The 24253-nt window shown below is 48.1% G+C and overlaps 2 protein-coding genes across 2 annotated transcripts in view; both read right to left on the bottom strand.

Moving 5' to 3' along the window:
• The window catches only part of LOC135819562 (uncharacterized), a 205263-nt gene that overhangs the window by 124979 nt on the left and 56031 nt on the right, over positions 1–24253 (bottom strand). The gene's annotated exons all lie outside the window — the stretch shown is intronic.
• On the bottom strand, positions 372–6410 carry LOC135818882 (uncharacterized). Its single transcript, XM_065332080.1, has 6 exons — positions 6150–6410; positions 4647–4910; positions 3777–4196; positions 3318–3467; positions 2213–2874; positions 372–1422 (listed from the first exon to the last, which is right to left on the bottom strand). Exons 1-6 carry the CDS (start codon positions 6342–6344, stop codon positions 1026–1028), a joined length of 2088 nt encoding a protein of 695 aa, XP_065188152.1. The 5' UTR covers positions 6345–6410; the 3' UTR covers positions 372–1025.

Here is a 24253-nt window from a genome sequence, read left to right as displayed (position 1 = left end):
CCGTTTTTGAATAGATGATTGGTTTTCTCATTGTAGTAAACTGAACAAGAATGCATATCTAGCTCGTGTTGGAGATCACATGATGCAGACGGTACAGTTCTCCAAGATCCAGTGTGGCCTAAACATACGGTAGCTTAGCGGCTATCCTGCAGTCACGCATGCTGGCATGCAGAACACTCGCCACAGTTTTTTAGATTTCCAGTGTAAATCAATGAACTTGTCTAGTTCATGAGGAACTCAGGAGTGAAAACATAATTCTTGAATATGGTGTACAATCCAATGCTTTACACAGCATGGGACTCTGTCCCCCCCCCCCCCCCCAACCGAAGAAATGAGCCAACGCCATGAGCATGATGACACGGAGGAGGGAGTAAGAAAAAAAGGCTGGTACGAACATGTACATGTAAGATGAGAAGAAAAAAACATTGAAACACCAAAAGTAGAAAAAATGTGAAATTCCAAATGCCTATCGTTCTGTTGCCACGGCCAATATGGAAGATTGTTCTTCCGAATCACATCCAGGTGGTAATAAAAATCGGGAGAGCCGCGCAAGCACATAATGCATGATCGTAGCAATGAATATATTCAATTAATCTTTTCGCAAAAAGAAAGGATGGACTACGGATACCAGGACAAAAAGCGAATAGGCGATTGCCTGAAGCTTGAAGTAATCCAATACAGAATGTGTGTTGCAGTATGCATACAAAAGGAGGAGAGCGACATGGCAACATGTTGTCATTCAATGTTAATACATAAGACCAGGTACTTCTCCATTCCTCTCTTCATGGTTATTAGTGTCTAGGTACCAAGAATGCATGTCTAGGCCTTTCTTACATTGCTATTGAAGCTGACGAAAGATGTGCTTGAACGTGTATGGTACATCTGCGTGGAGATAGTCATGTGAGCGTTTGGGGACCATAATTGGGGAGTGCTTACTAATACGACAAAAGTAGAAGCTAATTTACAGCAAATACAGTTTCTCGTGTTGTTGAAGATCTGTCAGGTGCATGATCACACAACATAATTTAGAGACGACCCTCTTGTTGATCACGAATGTTATCAACTAAGAGTGGGTCTCTGATGTCGCCTATCAAGTTGGCCAAAGCTGTTTCGTCCAGATGTGATTCGTTTCTCTCCCGTCCACGTCCCTCCTGCCGACGCTGCCACATGCGGCGAACGGAGAGAGTCCTGAATCTTCCGTAGCCTCCCTCCTCGGCTAGGCATTGCCGGTAGAGGAGTGCTGTCAGCACCAACGCAGTGGGCGTAAGGAAGAGTGCCCCACTGGCCCACAGCACATAGTTTTCGGTCATGTGTGAAGCGTACATGACAGCGTAGAGTCCTGCGATACAGATGGAAATGCAGAGCATGAATGACTCCCATGTGTTGTAGCCGACACCCGCAAAATCACCTTTCCGAAGAGGCCTGAACAAGGAAGCAGGAAGACCACACAAACTGAAATTATGGTGTCATGCAGCAGGAGGATGATAAAATCCGCTTCGTCTGCGCCATCGTCTAGCTCATCTACATAATTGCATGCAGACACTTGTTTGGTTGCGACAAGGAATGACAAGCACCAGTTGCGGGTGAACCCAACCACAGCCATAACACGAACACGTAATGGCCATCAAGCAGGATCAATCGTCCACTCCACACTCGCGGAGGGTACAGTATCAGGTTGAATAAACCCCACTTACAAATCATGGCATTGTCAAGTTTCAAGAATGGATTTACAAGTGTAAGGAGACTTATGACCAGGCCAATATTTCAACTTGGGAAAATAAGTTTACTTCTACACATTTCACCTCTTGCACTATTTGGCGTAGACACAAGGTTGGCCAGTCACCAAACTTGGCTGTTTTCCCTCCTCTGCCTCAATTTTACGTCTCCATTTCTTCTGGCTCTAATATTTTCCTCTTAGTGCACCCAGCTAGTAATGTCACAGAGACCCATGGTCGAGTTATCTGGTCGGATCTCATCACCACTACCGTTCTTCACTATACATTCATGTGGTTGAAGGTTGTACAAAATATTCCTTAGTTAAAGGGTAAAGTTGGAAATGTGAAACGCTCTGAAGAAAAAACTTGACTCGAACCAAGAACCCTCGCTTAGGGCAAGTGATACCCTACCACTAAGCGGTGTTCTCGACACCCAAGCAGCAACAGTTCAAGATTAGCCTTGTAACATGGATTACAAAAGAAAGAAATGTACGTACCGAACTGTGCTATGCACCATCAGAAGTAGCAGAAGGAATCCAGATGTCACCAAGAGTCTGGAAACCGCGCTCGAAAACGGTAGTGATCCAAGCAGGCCAATGGCAATACGCCTCAATAGGTTCACAGCTGACCACCAGCGGCACTCATCAGTGTACATGCAGCACGCCTCGTCCACGAAACCCTTCAACATGATATGACCATGTGTTTGTCGAATGAGTAATAGCAACGGCGGTGGGAGGATAACTATGGCCAGGATGGCGACTGCTGTCAGGACATAGCCTAGATGCGATGACACATAGCAGTCTACGGAACCATCCATGGCAAGCACCTGCCTGTCGTTGATTTGCACACACCAGAACATACTGAGAGCTGTGAAGGTGAGCATAAAGTAGCTGTAAACCAGAACAAACCACATGACTCGCACTAGTTTCATGTGGCTCTGTAGTCTTGCCAATCGTGTTCCAAGGTAGTTGTACGATCGTGCAATGCGTATAGCCAGGAAGATGAGAAGAAGTGTGATTGGTTGGATGATGAGTAAAGTGCTGACTTGAAGTCGATTTAGGTCTTCTTTGATACACACGTGTCCGAGTCCGAACGTCAACACGGTGTAGATGCTGCTGTAGACGAATGTAACTTCGTTCGGGAAGATATACCAAGACGTCTGAATAAAAACCAAAAGAAGCAGAAGTCATGGCAGGCTCTAGTTTCAACATACATGTAGTACGAGTTCCTTCCGAACACAGCACATCACTGATACCTTGCTTCATAACTTTCTTCATGTATGATCTTCCGATCTATTCTAGTGATCATGTGACCTTTCTTCTGATTGGTACTTTGTTACAGATTATGAAAACATATTCCACTTGCATTCTTTAATCTTTGACCTGTGGTTCACTATTTGAAACCATGAATGAGATTTGAAGTTGCATCATTGAACAACATGCTTTCTGGTGCCTTCAATCATGCTTCATGCGCATGGTTTCTCTTATAAAAAATCCTGATTCAAAGGAAGTTGCGCCAACTGATATGCATGTACATGTAAAATTAATATCCTTTCATTATGTGCAAATTTGTATTTCAAAAACTTATAATAACCAATATTACCTGCACAAAGAACAGCCAGCTATCCAGAACTGGTGAAAGGCCAACATTGAAGTAGAAGAGCAGGATGGATGTCAGGACTGTCATTACCACCATGGCTATGACGTATACCCATAGTGGGATAGATGACGTCATTGAGCAATCAACGCATTGCTGTAAAACGACACATAAGAGGCAAGTAAAATCAATCATGTACAATCGTCGCAAAAACAAACCGGTCAATGCTGCACATGCAGTATTGGTCGGATTGGTTCCACGACGATTGTAGAAGTCCAAGAGGAAGGCTTGCGCAAACATGCTAAGCCATGGTGTGTGTCGCTCACTCTCAGGGTTACCAAATAAAAAGTATAAATATCGAAGAAATGGCAAAGCCAGCGTTGTTTGCTACACACTAGACGGAGAGCTGAACCTGAACGCATCATTGTCACCTGAATATTCTGTAGGCCTTGCTATTATTCTTACCGCTAATGCTAGCTTCAGTCTTGTACCGGCTCTGCATTCTCCACACAAGATACCCGCGGCATTGCCAACACATGCTGGCGTTCCCGATCCATTGTACAGCCACGCACTACTCTTGCAAAGGCCATTCGTGCACTGTGCAATGCCGAACGGATAATTGACGAATGATCCATAAACCTGCGTCTCTTTGAACGTGATGTTTGAAGTGTTACTCTCCGTTTCAAACACCACATTTTCACCAGTAGATTCCCAATCAAGAGGATTCTTTTCTGAGTCGAGACGGCTATTGGTTGTAACGTTACCGGCCCAATAGCCTGGTTTCATGTCAACAAAGCGACCCTTGCTGCACTTCTGTATAGCCGAAGAGTTCATACAGTAGCACACTTTAGTCAGTGGAGTCAGTGGCTGGTATTGTCCGGTTACCTGATGTACAATAACAATAATTCAAGAAAACACAATTACATTGTTTTGTTCAACAATGTTTTGATATTAAATATCAAAACATTGTTTTATAAATGCCAAAGACTCTCCTCCTTCGCTCTTACCCGGCACGTTGCTACCCTCGGTAGCCATTGCACACGCCAAAAATTCCAAACAGCGAAGACGGGTTTTGATCCTACAACAAGTGCCTGTATAACTCCATCGGGGTGGGCTCCTTCAGGGTGTGATAGAATGATACCGTCCTCAGAGTACCAGGGACCATACTCTTGATGTGGCAGGAACAAAATACCATAAGGATGAAATGGGTATTTTTCCAAGGGCAAGATAACTCAGTCAAAATGGAATTGTGACACGCTTACGCACTCAACCACCAACACACACAAATACGCATTTGAAACCAATTATATTCATCATTACTTTTCAATGCCTTACCGCTACATCAGGTCCATAGAAGCCTCCAAAACAAGGTCGCAACTCAAATGGCACATCCAAGTAGAATCCATCTTTAGACTTCTTTTCTTTGGCAGTATCATCCAACAATCTGAAACGGAAGTATCCTCGTGCTCCTGGTTCCCCGCCAAGTGCTATGCCGGTGAGAGGCGAGCTTGATATAAAGTACATCTCTCCCAAGTGCTCATACAGACCTCTATCTCTTGCTCCATAGCGTAGCATGTAAACATCATTCTCACTGATAATCTACATAAATTTGACAGCACATAAATATAAAAGAATCCATCAGAAACCTCAATCTGCCAGTTCAAGATATCAACGGCCCTTCATTGCATAACATAGAACGACACTGCAGCACGTCTTGTCATAAAGCATTGTAAACTCTATTTGGAGACGAAAACGTAAGATGGCAATGGAAATCGACCGAACTTCTACAAGAGAAGCATAATGTGTCCTTAGTTATAGTAAAGTTAGTTTCTCTTGTAGTAACGGGAGCACAGGTCAAGACAGCGTCGAATAACAAACACTCGTGGAAGTGACGGACACAAGAAACTGTAAAAAAGATCTTGCTAATACCTATACTGTACTTTATGCTGCCATATTCATCGGCAGTGCGCTCCAAGAGCCTGGATGTTAGGTGGCCATATCACTAGGTGCTCTTCACATGATGTTCTGCCAGTACATGCACTACAAAAAGGGACCATGTGGAACCTTAATAAGCAGATGAGACGGTTTGAAATAGGACCGGTGTGTCACAAAATTCTGTAGACCCAAACGGATCATCATCGTGGATAGTTCACTGAAAATATGTCTGCGGAAGAAAGCTGGCATGTTGAGTGTGTTCTGATCGAACTGAGCCACACCTTTGTGTTGGCCCGTTCCCTCCAAGTTGCCCGATTATCCATTTCAAATGGTGTCGCAGAGGTTGCTCCAAACGGGAATAGTTTTGTAGTGCACGTAAACTAAACGTTCACCCTGAGTTCTAAAATTAGGTAATTGCTAGTTTATTGCTGTAGCTCCATGACGCCCAGTACAGTGAAATATTAAGCTTTGTGTGCGCTTCCAGTAGTTTTTCATTGGTATACGTGCTTCATTGGCGAGAGGCGAGCAGCTTTTTAACTGCGAGAAGAAGTGGATTTTTGGAAAGACGTTCAACTCAAGTCACCGTGCGAAGCAACAGGTCAAAAACTCACCTGTTTGGTATGGCGCTTCCGGTCATCACAGAGCCATGAACTTCTGGCTCGGAGTAAAACACATCGTAGTCTCACTGTGACATTTTATGTTTTCAAATCAAAATACCAAGATAGAAAGTGAATATTGAGCCCGGTCCTGCTTGCAACGTATAGCCTTTTGAAACCGTGTCCTCTACTGGGTTTGCCAATTTCCTGTTACAGAATCTCTCCGCCCCCCCCCCCCATTTTCACAGCTCAGGAAAAGAAAAGCAACCTACAAAAAAAGTAATAATCCTGCCAAACTAAAACTTACCTGAACTTTCATTCTAGAACTAGTCGTAGACAGTAAGTCATCATAGGTGCGAATATTGACAGTAATATGCTCTCCTGGCGCTGGGTATAACGTAATACGTGAGAGGATCCGCCCAGATGCATTTCCCGCTGAAGAGCTCCAGTGAATGCCGCTAAAATGCGACCATGGTGCCAAAATAAGTGACCCAGAAATCATAACGTTGCTGAGGTCCGTAACATTGTTGCCTCCAATTCGCTGGGCAAGGAGCTGCAGCGCGCTATCGGATTGTCCTGCAGACAATCTAAAGAGCAAAGGGTGTATAAACGTGCATAAAATTAATTCTGTGCGGTGTGAAAGGACTTTTGTAGTAAGCTGGACAGTCTTTGTTAGAACGACTTCGATTTATTTTACATATTGGATAAATTCCCATGCTTTGTACTATTGGGTGTTTCCTCGAAAGATCTTTGAGGGTGGGTATAGTATGGATGAGAATGTTGCACCGGAACTGCACTTTGTTTAGATTCAATATTCGATTTCCATAAAACGTAATAATGATTACCTTTTCATTATGTAAGTTTCCTTTAACATTTTCATACTACACTGATTTCTCTTGTATAGCCAGATGTTACCGACATGCTTAAAGCACTCCGTACTTGATTGTCCCAGCAGAATCCAGGCGGTGCTGAGGGTTAACAGTTTGCCGAGCGGATTGTTCGGGTTAGTTACGGCAAAAATAGACGTGTTACTAACAGCGCACTGGTGCCATTGGTCCATGCTTGTGCCGTCATTGTTCAGTGGATTTGTATCAACCAAAGTGGCACCGAATGTTGCACAAGACCCATTACTTCTTGAGCCCACCTTGTACCTCTTGGACTCTGGTCGGTTTTCGAGGAGAATAATCGGATCGACTTGGATGTAGCATTTAAGAGGGAAGTTCACCTGGAGATGCATAAGAAACACACTGAGATAAGTTGTCGTAACTTGGTGATTCAAACAATTTTATCTAACGAAGCTGTTGCGTTCAAACTGAGATTCTGCTTAGTGCGTCTTCACAGAAATTGAACAAGACAGCAAGCAACAAGACGTACGCCACAGAGAATTTCGTCATTTTTAGCCTAGTTCACATTCGACGGGGCGCGACGGGACGCGACCTAAGGATCGACGGGAAGCGACGGGACGGTCTGACGGCGTCCAGTGTGAACACCAGCAACGGGAACGCAACCGTACTACCGTACAGATCGGGAAGCGACGGGAAGAGTTGGATCGATCCAACTTTTCATACCGTAGACGGGCGTAGACGGGCACGCAAGCGTACAAAACGGCTGCAATTCCAGTGTGAACAGGAGACGGCGTCGTGCGCCGACTGTTCCCGATTCGTACTTGGAAATTTTTAGCATTTCGAACACTGCGCTTCCCATGATAACTCACAGAATGGCTAGCACGACTGGAGTCGAATTTTAGCAACATAAGATCTCATGTCACTTATTGTATTTAGGGATAGTTCAGAAGCGTGACAGACGAACTATTCTATCATTTCCTGGGGCTATTATTTGAATGCTTAAACTTTCAGAGCGAATTTTTGGTCTTCATGAAAAACTGGTATTGTGAACTTGGTTCCGCTTCTTTCAAGGAGTAATAATTGAAAAGAAGTCCGGAAAAACGAGAAAATAGGTCCGAAAGTCACCCCGTCACGGACCGTGCCTTATGACTCGCGCCGTTTGACGTTGAACGTCGCAACAACTGCTGCATGTCGTGTCGTACGAATCGTACAGGATTTTACAGCTCACCCCAGCCCTCCCGACAAGCCCGTACGTCCCGTACCGTCAGCGTTGCGTCGAATGTGAGCTAGGCTTTTGTAAAGAATAAACACTTGAAGGTTGAATGTGTATGTAATTAATCGTCTTCCTCTTTTCTCTTTTTCATCTCATTCGTAAATGTAGTTTTTAGTTAGCCGTGGTTGTTTACCACCCTTCATCTCAGGCTCACTATTGGCAACACGGTAAACCAGCAGACGTACCCTCCTTCATGCCTCCAACAAGATCTGCCGTTCGCGGGCTGACGGATTCTGAAGTAAAACTGTTGTGCGCCCTCCCCGGGATCGAGTCGTCGATTTTAGACGTAGTAGAGCCGCTGGCAACATTTGTGACGCAGTCCACAGACCGCGAGACACGACTAAAGAATAGGATCGATGATTTGTCAAGGCAAATTGCAGGCCTGAATGAGGAGGTTGTCGTCCTTAGGGATACCGGCGGACTTCCTAAGGACCTAGACGTCGGCGGATAATGCTCGAAAATCACACGGATTATGCTTTTCAGTATGCTGGCAATATGCTCTGAAAATCAATAAATTATGCTCAAAATATGCTTCATGACAATGTGCTCTTTCATGTTTATAATTCCACTAAAATGTATAGAATCTGTACTCGGGATGAAATGTGGACTTCGGGAGAAAACTGCATGGAAAGGATCTAGTCTCAGCTATGGAGAAGAAACCAGGATACAGCAATAGGCACTGCAACATCAATACAAGCATAATTATGTACAGAAATAATAGAATAGAATGCAGAGTCACTGAAGTGACTTCTGCATGACACTGCCTTGATAACATAACTTCAGATATGCTGTCCGCGCTGCGTGCTCGGAGCAGTGTCAGAGTAGTGTCAGAGTAGTGTTTGAGTAGTGTTTGAGTAGTGTTTGAGTAGTGTTTGAGTGGCAAGCGTGTTGATTGTGACAGGTTTATTTTTTATTTATTTTTTATTACACCTTCCAGTGGCTATAAATGAATCATTGCCAATATAGATGAGGAGGGGGCGTTTGCCAACCGTGGCGTAGAAAGAAAGTACAAGAAGTGTGGTGGTGCACCAATACCATGGTAAGTAACAGAGAAAAGGTAGCAGTACAGCCGACATGAGACGAACGAGACTAAACGGGTATATTGAATTGAAATGTTGAAATGGTGCTTTGCAAGATTGCGAAACGAAGGAAGTCACTTTGCCTGACGGACATGAAGGGGCAGCGCCAGCCATTTAGTATAAGAGCTGAAAAATGGTGAAGATACAAACAGAGATGTGGTAGTTCGGAGGAGACAGACTTTACTAAGTGTGGGGGAGTCCGAAACAAACCAATTAAGTTGCTGTAGGTGCGGGGGAATATGCCAGGGTAAATTGCGTGCACAACACAGCACATTATATGCAGGACTCTGACAGCAGTCAGGGCTCTCATAGCAGTCACTGCCCCTAATACCAGTCATACAGTCACAAATCCTCTAATACCATTCACCAGTCACAAACAAGTCACAGAGAGCCAAAAACAAGTCACCAGCTTAGATGTATGAAATGGGAAGGTTACCATTTGAACGTATGGAGAGCGAACGCGTTCAAAAGTATGCTTTTCAACGCTGATGTATGACATGGGTAGGTACTGGTTGCCATTTGAAAGTATGGAGAACGAACGCGTTCAAAATTATGCTTTTCAGCGCAAACAAGTTTCCCTATTTAGATCGTGTTCTCGCTCAGTTTCGCTGCTTGTAGGGAAGATGTAGCTTGTTCCAGGTAATGTCGACGTCTTCTAGATGTGGTGGACGCTAAGAGAGATCGGCTGTGGCGATGTCGGCACGGAAGGCGACTCGAAATTGCAAATTTTTATCGCTGATCCCATCGCAGTATTCCCTCTCCAAACAGGAGACAGATTTCAGTGATTTCCTAAAATCGTTACATCAGTCGTAATTGACCAGCCTGCGACTGCTTCTTGTCTTCTCTTTCACTTACCTTACGCTGGATGTGAGTGGATGAAGAAAAATACTGATATCGAATCGGACACAATAATTCGAAAATTATTAATAAAAATTGGACACATAAAGCAGCACTACTTGTACGCCATACATGCATGTATTCTGACTCTGTGCACGCGTGATCGCAAAGAGGACAAGTCGCGGCATTCTGTGGGCACCACAACTGGTTTCTCAAAAGACGCAAATTGTGACTGGTGTGTGTGTGATGTTGACTGTATGAGTGACTTTGGGGACGGTGACTGCTACATGGGACGTGACTGAGTCCTATTACTCCTATAAAACATCGAGATAACTCTGCAGGGGGGCACAGGTTGCAATTTTACACAAGTCCGAGTTAGAAATGTAGCGGCCAGTTCTACATATCACGCGGAGGATACTGCGGTTGAGAATTTCAAACCTTTCCAGTTGGGACTTCTGTTCCAGTTGGGACTTCGTAATGGTAGACCATGCAGGGTATCCATAAAGAAAGAGTAGAAGAATGTTAGATTTATAAGAACATACAAGTACCCTACAACTGGTAAGTTGTAGGGTAAGTGACAGAAATGGGACGTCATGATGCATACAGTACGTGAAACACGGGACAAAACGTGGTCAGTGTGGGCGGACCAAGATAGAGAAGAATCAAATACAATGCCAAGATGCTTGTGGCTAGATGTACTAGATAATGATGACACTGGGGGTGACTCGAGGAAACGGAAGGTGAGAAGGGGATCGGGAAGAGTTCGAAAGAATAGGAGTTCCGTTTTATCTACGTTTGGGCGCAGAAACCACTTCCGCAACCAAAATTTGTAGTGGCAGATATCTTCTCCTGAACAATAGCCGTAGATCGAGTTCTCCTGAACAATATATATATATATATCTTTTTTCTATTCTGTGTTGAGAGACAGTTTGAGAATTTCGAGCTCCGATGGAGAGGCCAGTGGCACACTTCCCCTGCGACCGGAAGACGCCTCATCTGGTGATCGCGAAAGCGCTAGTCCTTGCTGGACACTCCCTGAAAGAAGTACTGCAAATTGACCTCCATGGAAGACCTGGCACTTGTGTCCTCACCCTCAGCAATGCTCCCCTGCGTGACGAGCTGGTTGAAACTGGCGTGGTCCTCGACGGCAACACGGTGAGTGTGCTACCGGGAGACGGCTCTGGTGCCGCTGTACCAGTGTATGTTTATGGCTGCGAGCCTACTCTGCATGACGGGCACATCTACTCTGTCCGATTTGACTCCAAATTGTCCTTCGCTAGTCACCTCAGGACCGTGACCATCCGCGCCCAGCAGCGCCTCGGCTTTCTCCGACGAGCGGCCCACATTCTAACGCCAGCTGGCCGAACGACTGTCTACAAGGCATTCGTGAGGCCCCTGATGGAGTATGCCCCGCTTGTGTGGATGGGCGCACCAGCCAGCCACATCCAACGTCTGGATAATGTTCAACGCCGCACACTGCGCATCATTGGCCCTGGTGCAATTCTCCCCAGTCTGGCTGTCCGCCGGACTGTTGCTGCTCTCTCGTGCATGTACAAATTGCATTTCATTACTGGTCCTCCTCAGCTACTTGCTGTATTGCCACTGGTGTATCCATATATGTTCTGCCTGTTGTACGCATTGCCCTTTTGCACTCGCGTGTGAACGCATACTAGTACACACATGCATCACGGTTTTCTGCCTGTCCTTTGCTATGGACAAGAAGTCTTTTTCTCTTTGTCTTCGGAAAGATAAGTCACAAACCCTGCCTCGTGTGTTTGCGTTTGTTGACACAACATTGCGCAGTGAACATCTTACTTTACCTGTAGTCTTAGTATACTAGTAGTTCCATTGCAGTTGTAGAGTAGCCCACGGTGTTGCTCTCTGCCCGTTTTCGTTTCGCTTCGAAAATTGTCCGTTTCAAAGTTCTAGAATTTTTTCGTAGCCTTGTAGTACGATATCGATAGTTGTGATTTCGCCATGGCGGATGGTGCTAAGTCACAGCCGGACATCAACCAACTGGTGCAGCTGATCCAAGCTCAAGTGCAAGCATCTGCCCAGCGCGATGCGCAGCTCCAAACTTTGTTGCAGTCAATGTCGCAAGGATCAGCAAGCAGCACGAGTGCACCTGCTTCGTCTGCTCCTGCTCCATCCACCAAGCTCGTCGCTGTGGATCGGCCCATATTGTTGTCGTCGGCGAATCTAGCTGAATTTGTATCGTGGAGCGAGGCCTGGGAGGACTACTCCCGGTGTCAGCTGTTGTCAGCGCAGCCCCGCGAGACAAGGATGGCCGCGTTTAGGCAGGCCTTGGATGAGGACCTGAGACGTTTCGTGCGTGAAGGTGTGATTGTGGTGCCAAACACCCATGATGTCCCGGAGGCCATGGTCGAACTACGCAAGTTCATCCGGCGCCAGCGCAACCCCCTGCTGGACAGGATTGAATTTTATCGCCGTGCCCAGCAACCTGGAGAGACGTTCGACGCGTGGTACACATCCCTGAGGGAGTTGTTTCATGCGTGCAACTTCTCCGGGTTGGATGTCTGTTCGACATGCTCAGGGCGTATGTGTCAAACATGCCAGCAGTCGCTCCAGGCTAACACGGATGAAATTCTGCGAGACCGCATTGTTACTGGCATCCTGCAGGATGACGTTCGACACAAGCTGCTGGCAATGAAGGATCTAACCCTGGCAACCTGCGTCGACCTATGCCGCGCCGAGGAGGCTGCCAGTCAAACCTCGTCACGTATCCACAGTCAGGCCACTGGAGACGCGTCCATGAGTGCCGTTCGTTCCAGCTATAAGAAGCAGAAAGGAATGGCATCCAAGCAAGCTCGAGCACCCGCAGCCAAGGATTCCAAGTCTGGCAGCAAGCCCTCGCCGAACAAGTGTCCCAACTGTGGCCGCACCGCTCATAGCAAGCGACCCTGCCCTGCTGCGGATCGCAAATGCAACGGCTGCCAACGCACCGGTCACTTCTTATCCATGTGTCTGTCTGCTTCTAAGAGGACTGTCGGTCAGCTGAAGCTGCAACGTGCCGCGTCCTCCCGTGAAGGGGCTACCATAGCCATCAACACGCAGCTCGTGTCTGCGGACAAGCCAATCAGTTTGCGCTGGCTTCCTGACACCGGCAGTGACATCAACGCTATTGGCCCTGCACACCTCGAGCTCCTCGGAGACTTTATTGAGAATCTGCCTACCGACAAGGATGTTGTGCGCACCGCTGATGGTGCACCCTTGACCAGTCTTGGCAAGATCCAGGCGACCTTGACGCTCGATTCCGTCACACACGACACCACACTGCACGTGTACAAAGGCCTGGATGAGGCACTGCTATCCCGCCAAAGCCTCTGTGCCTTGAATCTGTTGCCTGCTTCTTGGCCCTCCGTGTTTGTCCGTTCTGCCCGTACTGAACCCAACACTGCCCAGCAGCTCCAACAGCAGCTTCTGGAAGAGTTTGCCGACGTTTTCGACAGCTCACAGCTTCCACCAATGGATGGTCCGCCCATGAACATTCAGTTGGAACCAGGTGCAGAACCCAGCTGCGTCCGCACTGCTCGCACCATACCGTTTGCCTACCGGGGTCAGATAAAGTCCCAACTGGACAGTATGGTCGATGATCGCATTATCGAGCCAGTCACAGAACCCTCTGCGTGGTGCCATCCGATCGTTCTCGTTGAGAAGAAGGGCACTACTGAGATGCGACTGACTGTGGACCTTCGAAAGCTGAATGATCAGGTACGTAGACCCACCCATCCTGCTCGTACACCACATGACGCAGTGGCAGCCATCGGCAAAGCCCGCTACTTCACGAAGCTCGACGCCCAACATGGCTATTGCCAAGTCCCGCTGTCCGACGATGCCAAGCCGCTCACCACCTTTATCACACCGTGGGGGCGGTACCAGTTTCTTCGCAACCCGCAGGGCCTTGTCTCGGCTGGTGATGTATTCAACTCCCGTACCGACGCAGCGTTCGATCGCCTCACCAACTTCGTAAAAGTGGTTGACGATGGTCTTGTGTACGATACGGAACTGACGACTCATTTCACCCACGTTCGTGACGCTCTGCTCCGCGCCCGTCAGCACGGCATTACCCTGAGCGCCAAGAAATTCGTCTTCGGCGTCCCAGAAGTCGACTACTGTGGCTACCACATCAACTCGGATGGTTACACCGTTGACAGTGACAAGACGGCAGCCATCACTGATTTCCCAGTACCCGTTAATCGCACTGACGTCCGCTCATTCTTTGGGCTAATCAATCAGTGTAGTGATTTCTCGCCCCGTATCGCACAGCTCAGCGACCTGCTTCGCCCGTTGCTGAAGTCCACGAATGTGTTCCTGTGGGAGTCGGCACACACTGACGCGTTTAACGCCGTCAAAGCTGCCCTGGCTTCTCCCCCGATATTGTCGTTCTTTCAGCCTGGCCGACCGCTTCGGTTAGAAACTGATGCGTCCGTGAAGAACAGACTTGGTTATGTTTTATGGCAGCAGCAGGGCGACACCTGGTGCATACTCCAATGTGGACGCCGGTTCCTCTCTGATGCCGAGACGAGATACGCCGTCATTGAGCTTGAATGCCTTGCGGTTACCTGGGCAGTACGCAAGTGTTCGATCTATCTCTCCGGTGCTCGGTTTGAAGTTATTACCGACCACCGCCCGCTCATCCCTATTCTGAACTCCTACTACTTGGACCAGATAGAGAATCCCCAGCTACAGCGGCTCGTCCTGAAACTTCGGCCCTATCAGCTACACGCAAACTGGCGGAAAGGCACGGATCATGCTTTCCCTGACGCTCTGTCCCGCCATCCAGTCAGCGGCCCCTGCCCTGACGATGAACTGGGTGAGAGTACTGCCTCTCAGGGCGCTGCTATCCGTGCGTGCACGCTTGATACGTCTGGTGGCCTGAAGTACCACGCGCTCCGCTCCGCCGCCCAGGCCGACGCTGACTACCAGTGCCTAGTTCAGTTCATCGTGTCTGGTTTCCCTGCTAAGAGGTCCCTCATGCCTGAGTCACTCCAGCCGTACTGGAATGGTCACGAGCACCTCGCTATTGACAGTGGTTTAGTGATGAAAGGACCCCGTCTCTTGATTCCCGTCGCTCTCCGGCAGCGTGTCTTGTCTGATCTACACGCATCCCATCAAGGATTGACGCGCACGAAGTCCCGTGCCCGGCAGATTGTATTCTGGCCACGATTGTCAGCCGACATCGAGCATGTTGTCCGCAGTTGTGACAAGTGCCGCCTGCACAGCGCCTCACAACCGAAGGAGCCACTCCGTGTGGATGATCGTGCTGCAGATCTGCCATTCCAGCATTGCAGCGCCGACCTGTTTGAGTGTGAAGGCCTGCAGTATCTAGTGTATGTGGACCGACTAACCAGCTGGCCCTGCGTTGCCAAGCTGGGACGCACTGCCTCCTCTGCAGACCGCATTCGGTCTCTTCGCCGCTGGTTTCCTGACATTGGTGTCCCCGAGGTACTTACCAGTGATGGTGGCCCTCAGTTCCAGTCCCATGTGTTCGCTAAGTTCTGTGATACCTGGCACATCCGTCATGCTAAATCCTCTCCCCATTATCCGCAGTCGAATTGGCTTGCCGAGAATGCCGTGAAAGCCATAAAGTCGCTAATTCACAAGACCACTAGTAATGGCGACCTCGACGTGGATTCCTTTCAACGTGCGTTGCTTGAGTGGAGGAATACCCCGAACGCCACTGGTCAGAGTCCAGCCCAAGCTCTCTACGGCCGGCCTCTGTCGTCTTTTGTGTTTGCCCACCATTCCAGCTTTGCTCCTGCATGGCAAACACACGCTAATGAAGTTGGCCAGCGCTCATCACACTACCTGGTGTCGACTCAGCAGCATTACAACCGCTCTGCTCAGTCCCTTCCTCGTCTGTCTCTTGGAGCACATGTTGACATCCAGCATCCCTGGACCAAGTTGTGGTCAGCTCATGGCTCAATCAAAGCCATTGGTCAGCACCGGGACTACTTGGTGAAACTACCAAGCGGCCGCATCTATTGGCGCAACCGCCGTTTCCTCCGACCGAGAGTCTCTCCTACACCCCCGCCAGCTGCAGCCGTCCCTACTGTTTATGCTCCAGACGCTGCACAAGGCCAGACACCAGTTGCCTCTATTGCCCCTGGTGTACATGCCCCAGCACAGCCTGCACCACGCCGCAGTCATCGCCATCGGCAGCAGAATGTCCCGTTTAATGTGATATCCACACGCAGACAATATTATGACTGATGACTTTGTCCTCATTCTGTTTCTGCTCTTCTGCCGGACCTATGACTGTTGCTGTTACTTATGCACTTCATTGCTGCTGTGTGTTTTGTTTTTGTTTGTTTTAATCAGATAAATATGTCTTTTATCTCAGAAGGGGCGTGGTGTATCCATATATGTTCTGCCTGTTGTACGCATTGCCCTTTTGCACTCGCGTGTGTACGCATACTAGTACACACATGCATCACGGTTTTCTGCCTGTCCTTTGCTATGGACAAGAAGTCTTTTTCTCTTTGTCTTCGGAAAGATAAGTCACAAACCCTACCTCGTGTGTTTGCGTTTGTTGACACAACAGCCACCGCATCGCGTTTCTCCAGCCAACCCCAGAACCAGGAAACAGCACAATTATGCCACCAGCCACGCCTATCAACTGTCAGACATGCTCCCTGTCTCAGCTCCATCCGTCGTGAAGCGGTCGTTCCCGTACTGCTGTATTGGCGCATGAAACTCCCTTCCTGACAGGCTGCTGTCGCAGCGCCCACACAAAACACGTTTTCAGTCATTCAAGACAAAGGTCTACGGACACCTGAGAGACAGCAAGTGGGACTGGGCAACAGATTCCCTGTAATTTTTCGAGCTCGTCGCTTGCCGGACCCGCTAATCCGCGTACCTAGCCTTGCTCAGAGTGCTCAGCTGTGTTTTGCATACATGGAAAAAAACTTGTTATGATTCTTTTCTTTTCTCTGCTTATTTTTTTACCAGGCGTGGGCCATCCCCTGGATTATCAAAATGGGTGCCTTATTATTTTTCTGTTTGTTAGCTTGTTTTCTTTACACTTCTTTGTGCGAGTTTCGTTTCAGATCTATTAAAAAAGTTCATAAGTTTTGGTTGATGAAGTTGACATGTACATGTACATTGTACGTCAGTCCAAACACTGATATTAAACAATCTCTTTTCATCTTGTTTTTATTTTTCTAAACACCTACCGGTACTTTTACCCATTCTACTTCCCCATAGCTAGATCTAGCTTTGCTTTACATTTCTGTTTCTTTTTCCTGGTGCGTGCTTGTGGCATTGAAGCCGAGACCTTTGGTCGGTGGAGCCCCTGGTACCTCACCATCACTGCTGCCCAGTGCAGCCCCGGCTCAGTAGCTGTTTGTTTTTGTCCACATAATTATTTTATTTTACGAGTTGGGTTTGTGAATAATAGTAAAAAAAACCGGGAGTGTTGTTGAGTGAAACACTTAGCTTCCAGGAGCATATTGAACAGACAATAAGCAAGTTTAGACAGCGCTGCGTTCTTCTGTGCCATATGGCTGACCGTTTAACAGGAGACATCGTCAGGAAGCTGTACCTTACGTACGTCCGCCCCACAGCAGAATACGCCGCCCCAGTATGGGAGTCCTCCCTCTCTGCTGCACAGCGGCTCACCCTTGAACGGCTGCAAGCCAGAGTAGCTCGCACAGTCATGCGGTTTGAAAGATGCCCTTGCCCATCAGACGAGCCCAAGCCATCATTGTTTAAACAGCTGGGCTGGCCAAGTCTATCCGGGCGCAGGAAGATCGCCTGCCTTATGGAATTCTTCCATTTGGTCACCACCCAACCAGAACTTTTTGAAGCAGCGGGATACTGCCCCAAGCGTAGTCGCCGCCGCCAACTAGCATTCACTCTGCCACGGGTTGAGAAACACGCCGGGAGGACATTTCTCTTCCGCACCGCAACTGTCTGGAATGCCTTGCCCGCAGACCTGAGAGCCACAGCCTCGCAGTCCCTGTTTCACAGTCACATTTGCACGCACTTCTCTGACACCAAACACAATGCCACTCCTCACTGACATGCCTCTGTCCTCCTTCTTTGAGCGTTGCGCTTATTCTTATTAATTTTTGTGTTTCTGTTTCGGTACATTTCGTATTTCAAGGCATATCCCGAGGCTATAGGTATCATTGAGTAAAGGACCATTCTGGAACATTCAGCATAATTGTATTTTTCTTGCTAGGCTGTTCATTACGAATCATTAGCCCTCCACTGTCTGCTATCTCAACCCTACAGCCTCCCATTATAATGGAACTCCCTTCAATTTAGACTACGTCTTTGGGAAATTCTCAAATATATATAATAATAATAATAAAAATGGGGTAGAGGCTGGAGTAGGTCGGTGATGAGGCAAGGGCAGCAGTGTCATCCGCAAATAGGGACACATCCGGAATCTCGTATCGGAGGTCATTCACATAGACCATGAATAGAAGAGGCCCCAGGACTGAACCTTGAGGCACTGCTGACGGGACAGGCTTTGACCTGGACAACATACCGTTTTCTCATACACGTTGTGACCGGTTACACAGGTAACTAGAGATCCAGTCAATTAGAGTTCCCGTTACACCGTGGACCCGGAGCTTTGCGATCAGGCCCCTATGCCATACAGTGTCAAATGCCTTTTGCAGGTCAACAAAGCAACCGCAAGCTACATGACGTGAGTCTCTAATCGAGCACAGCTTGTGGAGTAAGTGGGAGAGCTGGAGGGATGTGCAGTCCTTGCGACTAAACCCAGAATGGGCTGGGTGGAGAAGAGGGGCAATGTGTGTATACAGACGGTTATACACAATACGTTCAAATAGTTTAGAAATACATGATAGGAGAGAGATGGGTCTATAGTTTGTTGCGCTGTTCTTGACCCCCTTGTTCTTGTATATTGGAATGACAATGGCTGACTACCTTTGGTCGGGGAAGCTTCCGAGGGCTAGAGTTGAAGACCAGGGATAGGGGATATGCTAGGGACGGACCTTGTTGCTTGAGTAGTCCGTTAGTGATGCCGTCTGCTGAAGGGGATTTGTGCAAACGCGGCTCGCGAATATATTTTAAAAATACAGATAGTGAAGATATCAGTCCGGAACATAGTATAGAAGATGGAGGAGGAAGAGACGAGAGAGGACAAAGATAGGGTTAGTTGCCGGGATTTCCATTCCAGCGCTTACACATTGGTTGTTCAGGGAGTTGGCAATAGACATTGAAGAATTGCTAGGCCTGCCTGCAGAGTCTGTGGTAGTCGATGGCAGGACACGAGTGCTGTTGGGGCTCCGAAGCCGACGAAGGAGCTGGGTAAAGGAGGGAAGACGCTGGTTGTGGGGAGAAATAGTTGCACGGAGGGAGCGAATGTATTGCCGACGGTTGGAGCGAGAAAGGTTCCGTACGCAATTATGGTGGCGTTTATATGCTGCGAAATGTTCCGATGTTGGATACTTCCGATATACGCTGGTCAGATCTTTCTTCTTCTTGATGGCTACTTTCAATTCGGTTGTCATCCACGGGCATGTACTCCGGCTTACTGATGTACTAGTTGGTTGGTGTTTTTTTGATGTGGTGTGAGTCCAGAACACTCTCCACGGTGGCAGAAAGAGTGGAGACAGCATCGTTGATATTATCCGCGGACAGACCTTGACACCAGGGCACGGCAGACAGTGAGTCGTTCGCAGCGGACCAAGTATCTGCTGTGACGTTCCGCAGGTTGTATCTATATGTGGAGGAAGCGGGTCCACGGTCGGACTGTGTGGGAGAGTGTGGCGGCCTACCTGGGTGGGGTAATAGCGGCCGCAGGGATAGGTCTAGGGCGATGGTTCCCATAAAAAAGGGGTGATGGGACTGACCCAGAGGGCTTGTTGTGTGCAGGTCTGTAAGTATGGCCTCACTGTCGGTAAACACGAGATCTAGGGCAGCTCCAAGTCCAACTGCGTTTCATGGGTCGGGAAATTGAATAGCTGGGAGAGAGAAAACTTGTTTGTTGTGAATGGCGTTGTCATGGGAAAGGTCTTCAGTGAATGTGTGCCAGATTTCGTCATGACTGGAACTCCTACTTGATTCCCTGGCTAGGTGCTTCTATGCTAGGCTATGCTATGCTTGCTTTGTTTGAATTCTTTCTTAAGCATTGAATTTATTGATTTGTATTCGACCTGTCTTACCTGTGTCTACGTAACTTGCTGTGCAGTATACTTGATCGTTGTGTTAGGCAAGTGCCCAGATGTCGTAACATCAATGTTGGATTCGTAAGTAGACTGCTCTGCTGCACTATTTGACGACGTAGTTACGTTCCTTTATTTCGCTTCGCACTTGTAGTTTGAATTTCTTGAGTGCACGCACGGCGTATTTTTTGTGTTTAGTTTTAGTGACGTCGTGAGGTACTAATTTGGCTACTCGGACTGTGCGAACTGTACTCGGGCGCGATCGAGTATCGATCTGGCTACATTTTGGCGCTAGTGCTGTTGACAGCCTTTGTTTTACCTGGTTTCTAGGCAGTTGTTCTTCTCTCTTGCTTCAACACAGTCGTGTAATTTCTTTCTTCTCCTTTTCTATCTTGCATCCTCTGTAATCGTTCGTGCCATGTAAATAAATACTGGTCAGTCTCAGTTCCTGGAACCTTTGAGTGTATGGTACACAACAATGTTAGTGACACAAAGAATGTGTTGACCCGGTGGATCCGCGAGACTGTCATACCACTGGGAGCACCTCGCATTAAAGTCACCCATTACTAGGAAAGACGAGCGTGAGTTCTTCACGGAGGCATGGCACTGTTGAAAGTCAGGTTGTACTCCCACGTAATATCTTACATCAGATGCTGTATCTCATTTGCTCTGTTGCGATTATGCATCATGTTTTGCGGGGTTCACGGGGTCGGGATCGCACGTGAGCGATCGGTTCGGCATCCAGAGTCTGCGGAGCTGGTTGTTGCCGAGGCCCAGGTTGCTCGCATGTGAGAATCTATAAATTGCAGCAGATTATTTTTTCTTATAAATACTGAACATGGATATTTAAATCTGTACTCAGTGACTCTTTACATTTTACAGGCTACGTTTTATTATTATTATTACTATCATTGTAAAGCTTTCTTTTGATCTTGTCTCTTATTGTTGTGACCTTTCCACAATATTGTGTTGCATTGTTTAAAAAGACACTGTTGAAAGTCATCGCAGGATGCTTCTATGAACGGATTGGCTTTGTTGGGTGGTCTGTAAACAGATCCGACGACAAGCTTAGTCTGATGTTGGTGCCTGGGAGACTCAGTTCTTGCTGGGAGGCAAGCTCTACCCAAGTGGCCTCGAAATTAGGTAGGTGCAGGTCGGGGCGGTGCGTGACGGAGGCAAACGTACCGGACCTGATAAGAATTGCGACGCCTCCATACGCGTGGAGCAGATCGGTATTCCTCCTGTTCTCCTCTGTTGGCCTGTCACGACGAAAACACTCGTAGTCCGGCAGGGAAAGATCCTGGTCATGGGACAGCCAGGTTTCAGTTATGCTTCGTGTTCTCTCTCCACCCCCACCACCCCTCTCTCTCTATCTCTCTCTCTCTCTCTAACTCTCGCTCTCTCTCTTTCTATCTTTCGTTTTTCTCTCTCTCCTCAACCATTCTACTTCACCTTCCGTTGTCTTTATCGCACTAAATCACCCCCTTCTTTTAGGCTATGGTGCGCAAGCTCACGTTAACGCCGAGACCATAGGTCGGTGTTGTGGGCTTGCCTCACCAGCACAGGCTTGCGTTTCAGTCCCTACTCTCCCTGCTGTTTTGTTATTGTATACTCTGTTGTCTTCTCTCCTTCTCACGAGTAGGTTGTGTACTTAGTAAAAAATACTATTACGGGTAGGAAGGTAGAGCAGAAGTCAAGAAAGAAGCCGTGGAGTGGCAGCACCTTTTTTGGCTCCCGAAAAGCGGCCTTTTTCAGCACCCTCATCCGCGACCTCTTCAGTATTGTTGTTGGTGAAAGTGCGCTGAATTGGTTGGCAGACTACCTAAGTGACCGGCAGCAAAGAGTTGTCATTGGGAACCAGCACAGCAAGGTATTTCAGCCCAGCAATGGTGTGCCCCAGGGTTCCGTACTTGGTCCTCTGCTGTTTGTCCTCTATGTCCGTGGTGTGACAGCTGAATTGCAACCGTATGGTGTGCGGACAGTTCAGTTTGCAGATGACATCATGCTCTATATTAGTAGCAGGGACAAACATCAGATGGAACGTAGTATGTCTTCTCCAGTTACGCACCTGGCCAGATGGCTTGCCAGCAGGAACCTGGTACTAAACGAGAGTAAAACCCAGATTTTGTTCATCCCTGCTCATCGTTCTGTGAAACCTCGTGTCAGCGCTATGTGCTCTGGAGTTCAACTTGCACAAGTAGAAGCCGCAAAGTATCTTGGTGTCCGCATGGACCAAGATCTCAAGTGGACCACCATGGTCAACCAGATCGCCAAGCGAGCTGCCTGTAAAATAGCTGTCCTATTTAGAAACAGGCGCTGCATGCCCCTCCCGTGCCGCATCACGTACCTGAAGTCCCTGATCCTTACTGACTTCCAGTATGCTAGCAACTGTTTCTCTGCTGGCCTCACCTCACATCAGCTCTAGGCTAGCGCCTAGAGCGTCTACTCAAGCGCGCAGTCCGATGGGTTTACAACGCTCCATTTGCATCCCCAACTGCGCCGCTGTATTGGCAGTTGCTCTTGCACTCGCTAGAAATTAAAGGGGAACTACACCCAAAAATCAAAACTTCATGGTCCGTAGAGTTTTGGACGCTGAGTCGAATGGTGAAGGTCCCACTTCGATCCGACCAAGCGTTCCTGAGATATCTTCGGTTTAAATTCTACTTTCGCGGGACGCGCCATGACGTCATGCGGCCGCGACACACCCCCAACACGCCCTTCTACGTCATTGAGACTCGCTTGCCTGGGCCAAGCTCAGAAGTACAGGTATTTTGGTATGTGAAAGGAATAGTTCTGACAAAGACGTCCTCACCATGAGCGATTCCGACGTATCAGACGAGCTTGAAAGCTCAGAACCTGAGCTGAAAATGTTTGGCTTCGGGCATGAGCCGAAATTTTCAGGAAAGGATATGGCAGCGCAAGCGGTGGCTTCCATTCGGGCTGTAAATATGGATGAAGCAGAAATTACTGCAATTGGAGAAGTCGCTCTCTATCAGCAACATCTGGCAACCGGTTGGCTGGGCTATTTCGAAATGAAGCGGCAGCCAAAGCAGCTCAGACAACCCTGACAATCCGTAAGTGTTTTCACAGTATAGTCCTACGTAATGCTCCCAAATCGAATCGTTCTCTTCATATCGTAAATTGTGTGAAATTTTGTATTCGCACAGTACTCAGATCAATAGTCTCCTCACTCGTACTCCTGTACATGGAGTTTGCTGCGTAACATGGCTAGCATTATCTCCGTGCAAGTCGTGCAATGTGTATCGGTTCACTTGTGCTTTATCTCACATAAGTGGACTGCACCTCAATTCGTATTGTGGCGAAATACATTCTCACCTTTTGCATTATCACTTAGTCTTTACAGAATGCTGAGACGTTCTCTTGTATTTCACGTAGCTGTGTACCAACAATTACGCTGTGCACTCCAGCAGCAGCAGCAGCACAGTAGCATATTATTATTGAGTGCGTTTTGCCCTACTGTGGTGTCTCATGACTGCATTACCGGAACAGCTCTGTCCTTGATTATCATTCTAAAATGTGTGCACATATCCGCCTGCGCCCCCCACACACGCACGCACATGTGCTCACCTTGGTGGGCACATAGTATAGTAGTCACACATGCTCACGCACGCAGACACGCAATTTCACAAGCTCGTGCGCACACGAGTGCATAAACATACAAGTGCCTGTGCACATGCTCGTGCACGCACACATGCGCGCACTCATGCACTTGGTTGCATACCCACACATCCCTCAGGATCACTAATGGCAATGCATCTACTACTTGTCATTCCATGTCCCTCCCGCAAGGGGGAGAGAATGACATAAAGGAGAACACAGAATAGATGACGTGAATATCTTTGGAATATATTACATTACACAAAAGCACACGCATGTGCGCGCACACACACACACTCACGCAAGTGCGCGCACACACACACACACTCACGCACATGCGCGCACACACACTCAGTGTCACGCGCGTGCGCGCGCACACACACACTCACGCGCGTGCACCCACACACACAATAATAACAATGTCTGTCTCTCACGCGCGTGCGCGCAAACACACTCACGTGCGCGCACACTCAAGCACGGGCGCGCGCACACACTCACGCTCGTGCGCGCGCACACTCACGCGCTTGCGCGCGCACACACACACTCACGTGCTTGCACGCATACACACAATAATAATAATGTCTGGCTCTCATCTG

Source organism: Sycon ciliatum, chromosome 6 (genome assembly GCF_964019385.1).
Source record: "Sycon ciliatum chromosome 6, ocSycCili1.1, whole genome shotgun sequence".
NCBI classification, from domain to species: Eukaryota; Metazoa; Porifera; class Calcarea; order Leucosolenida; family Sycettidae; genus Sycon; species Sycon ciliatum.
The sequence above is the reverse complement of the archived record's forward strand: the minus strand, read 5'-3'. Positions and strand labels throughout refer to the sequence as shown.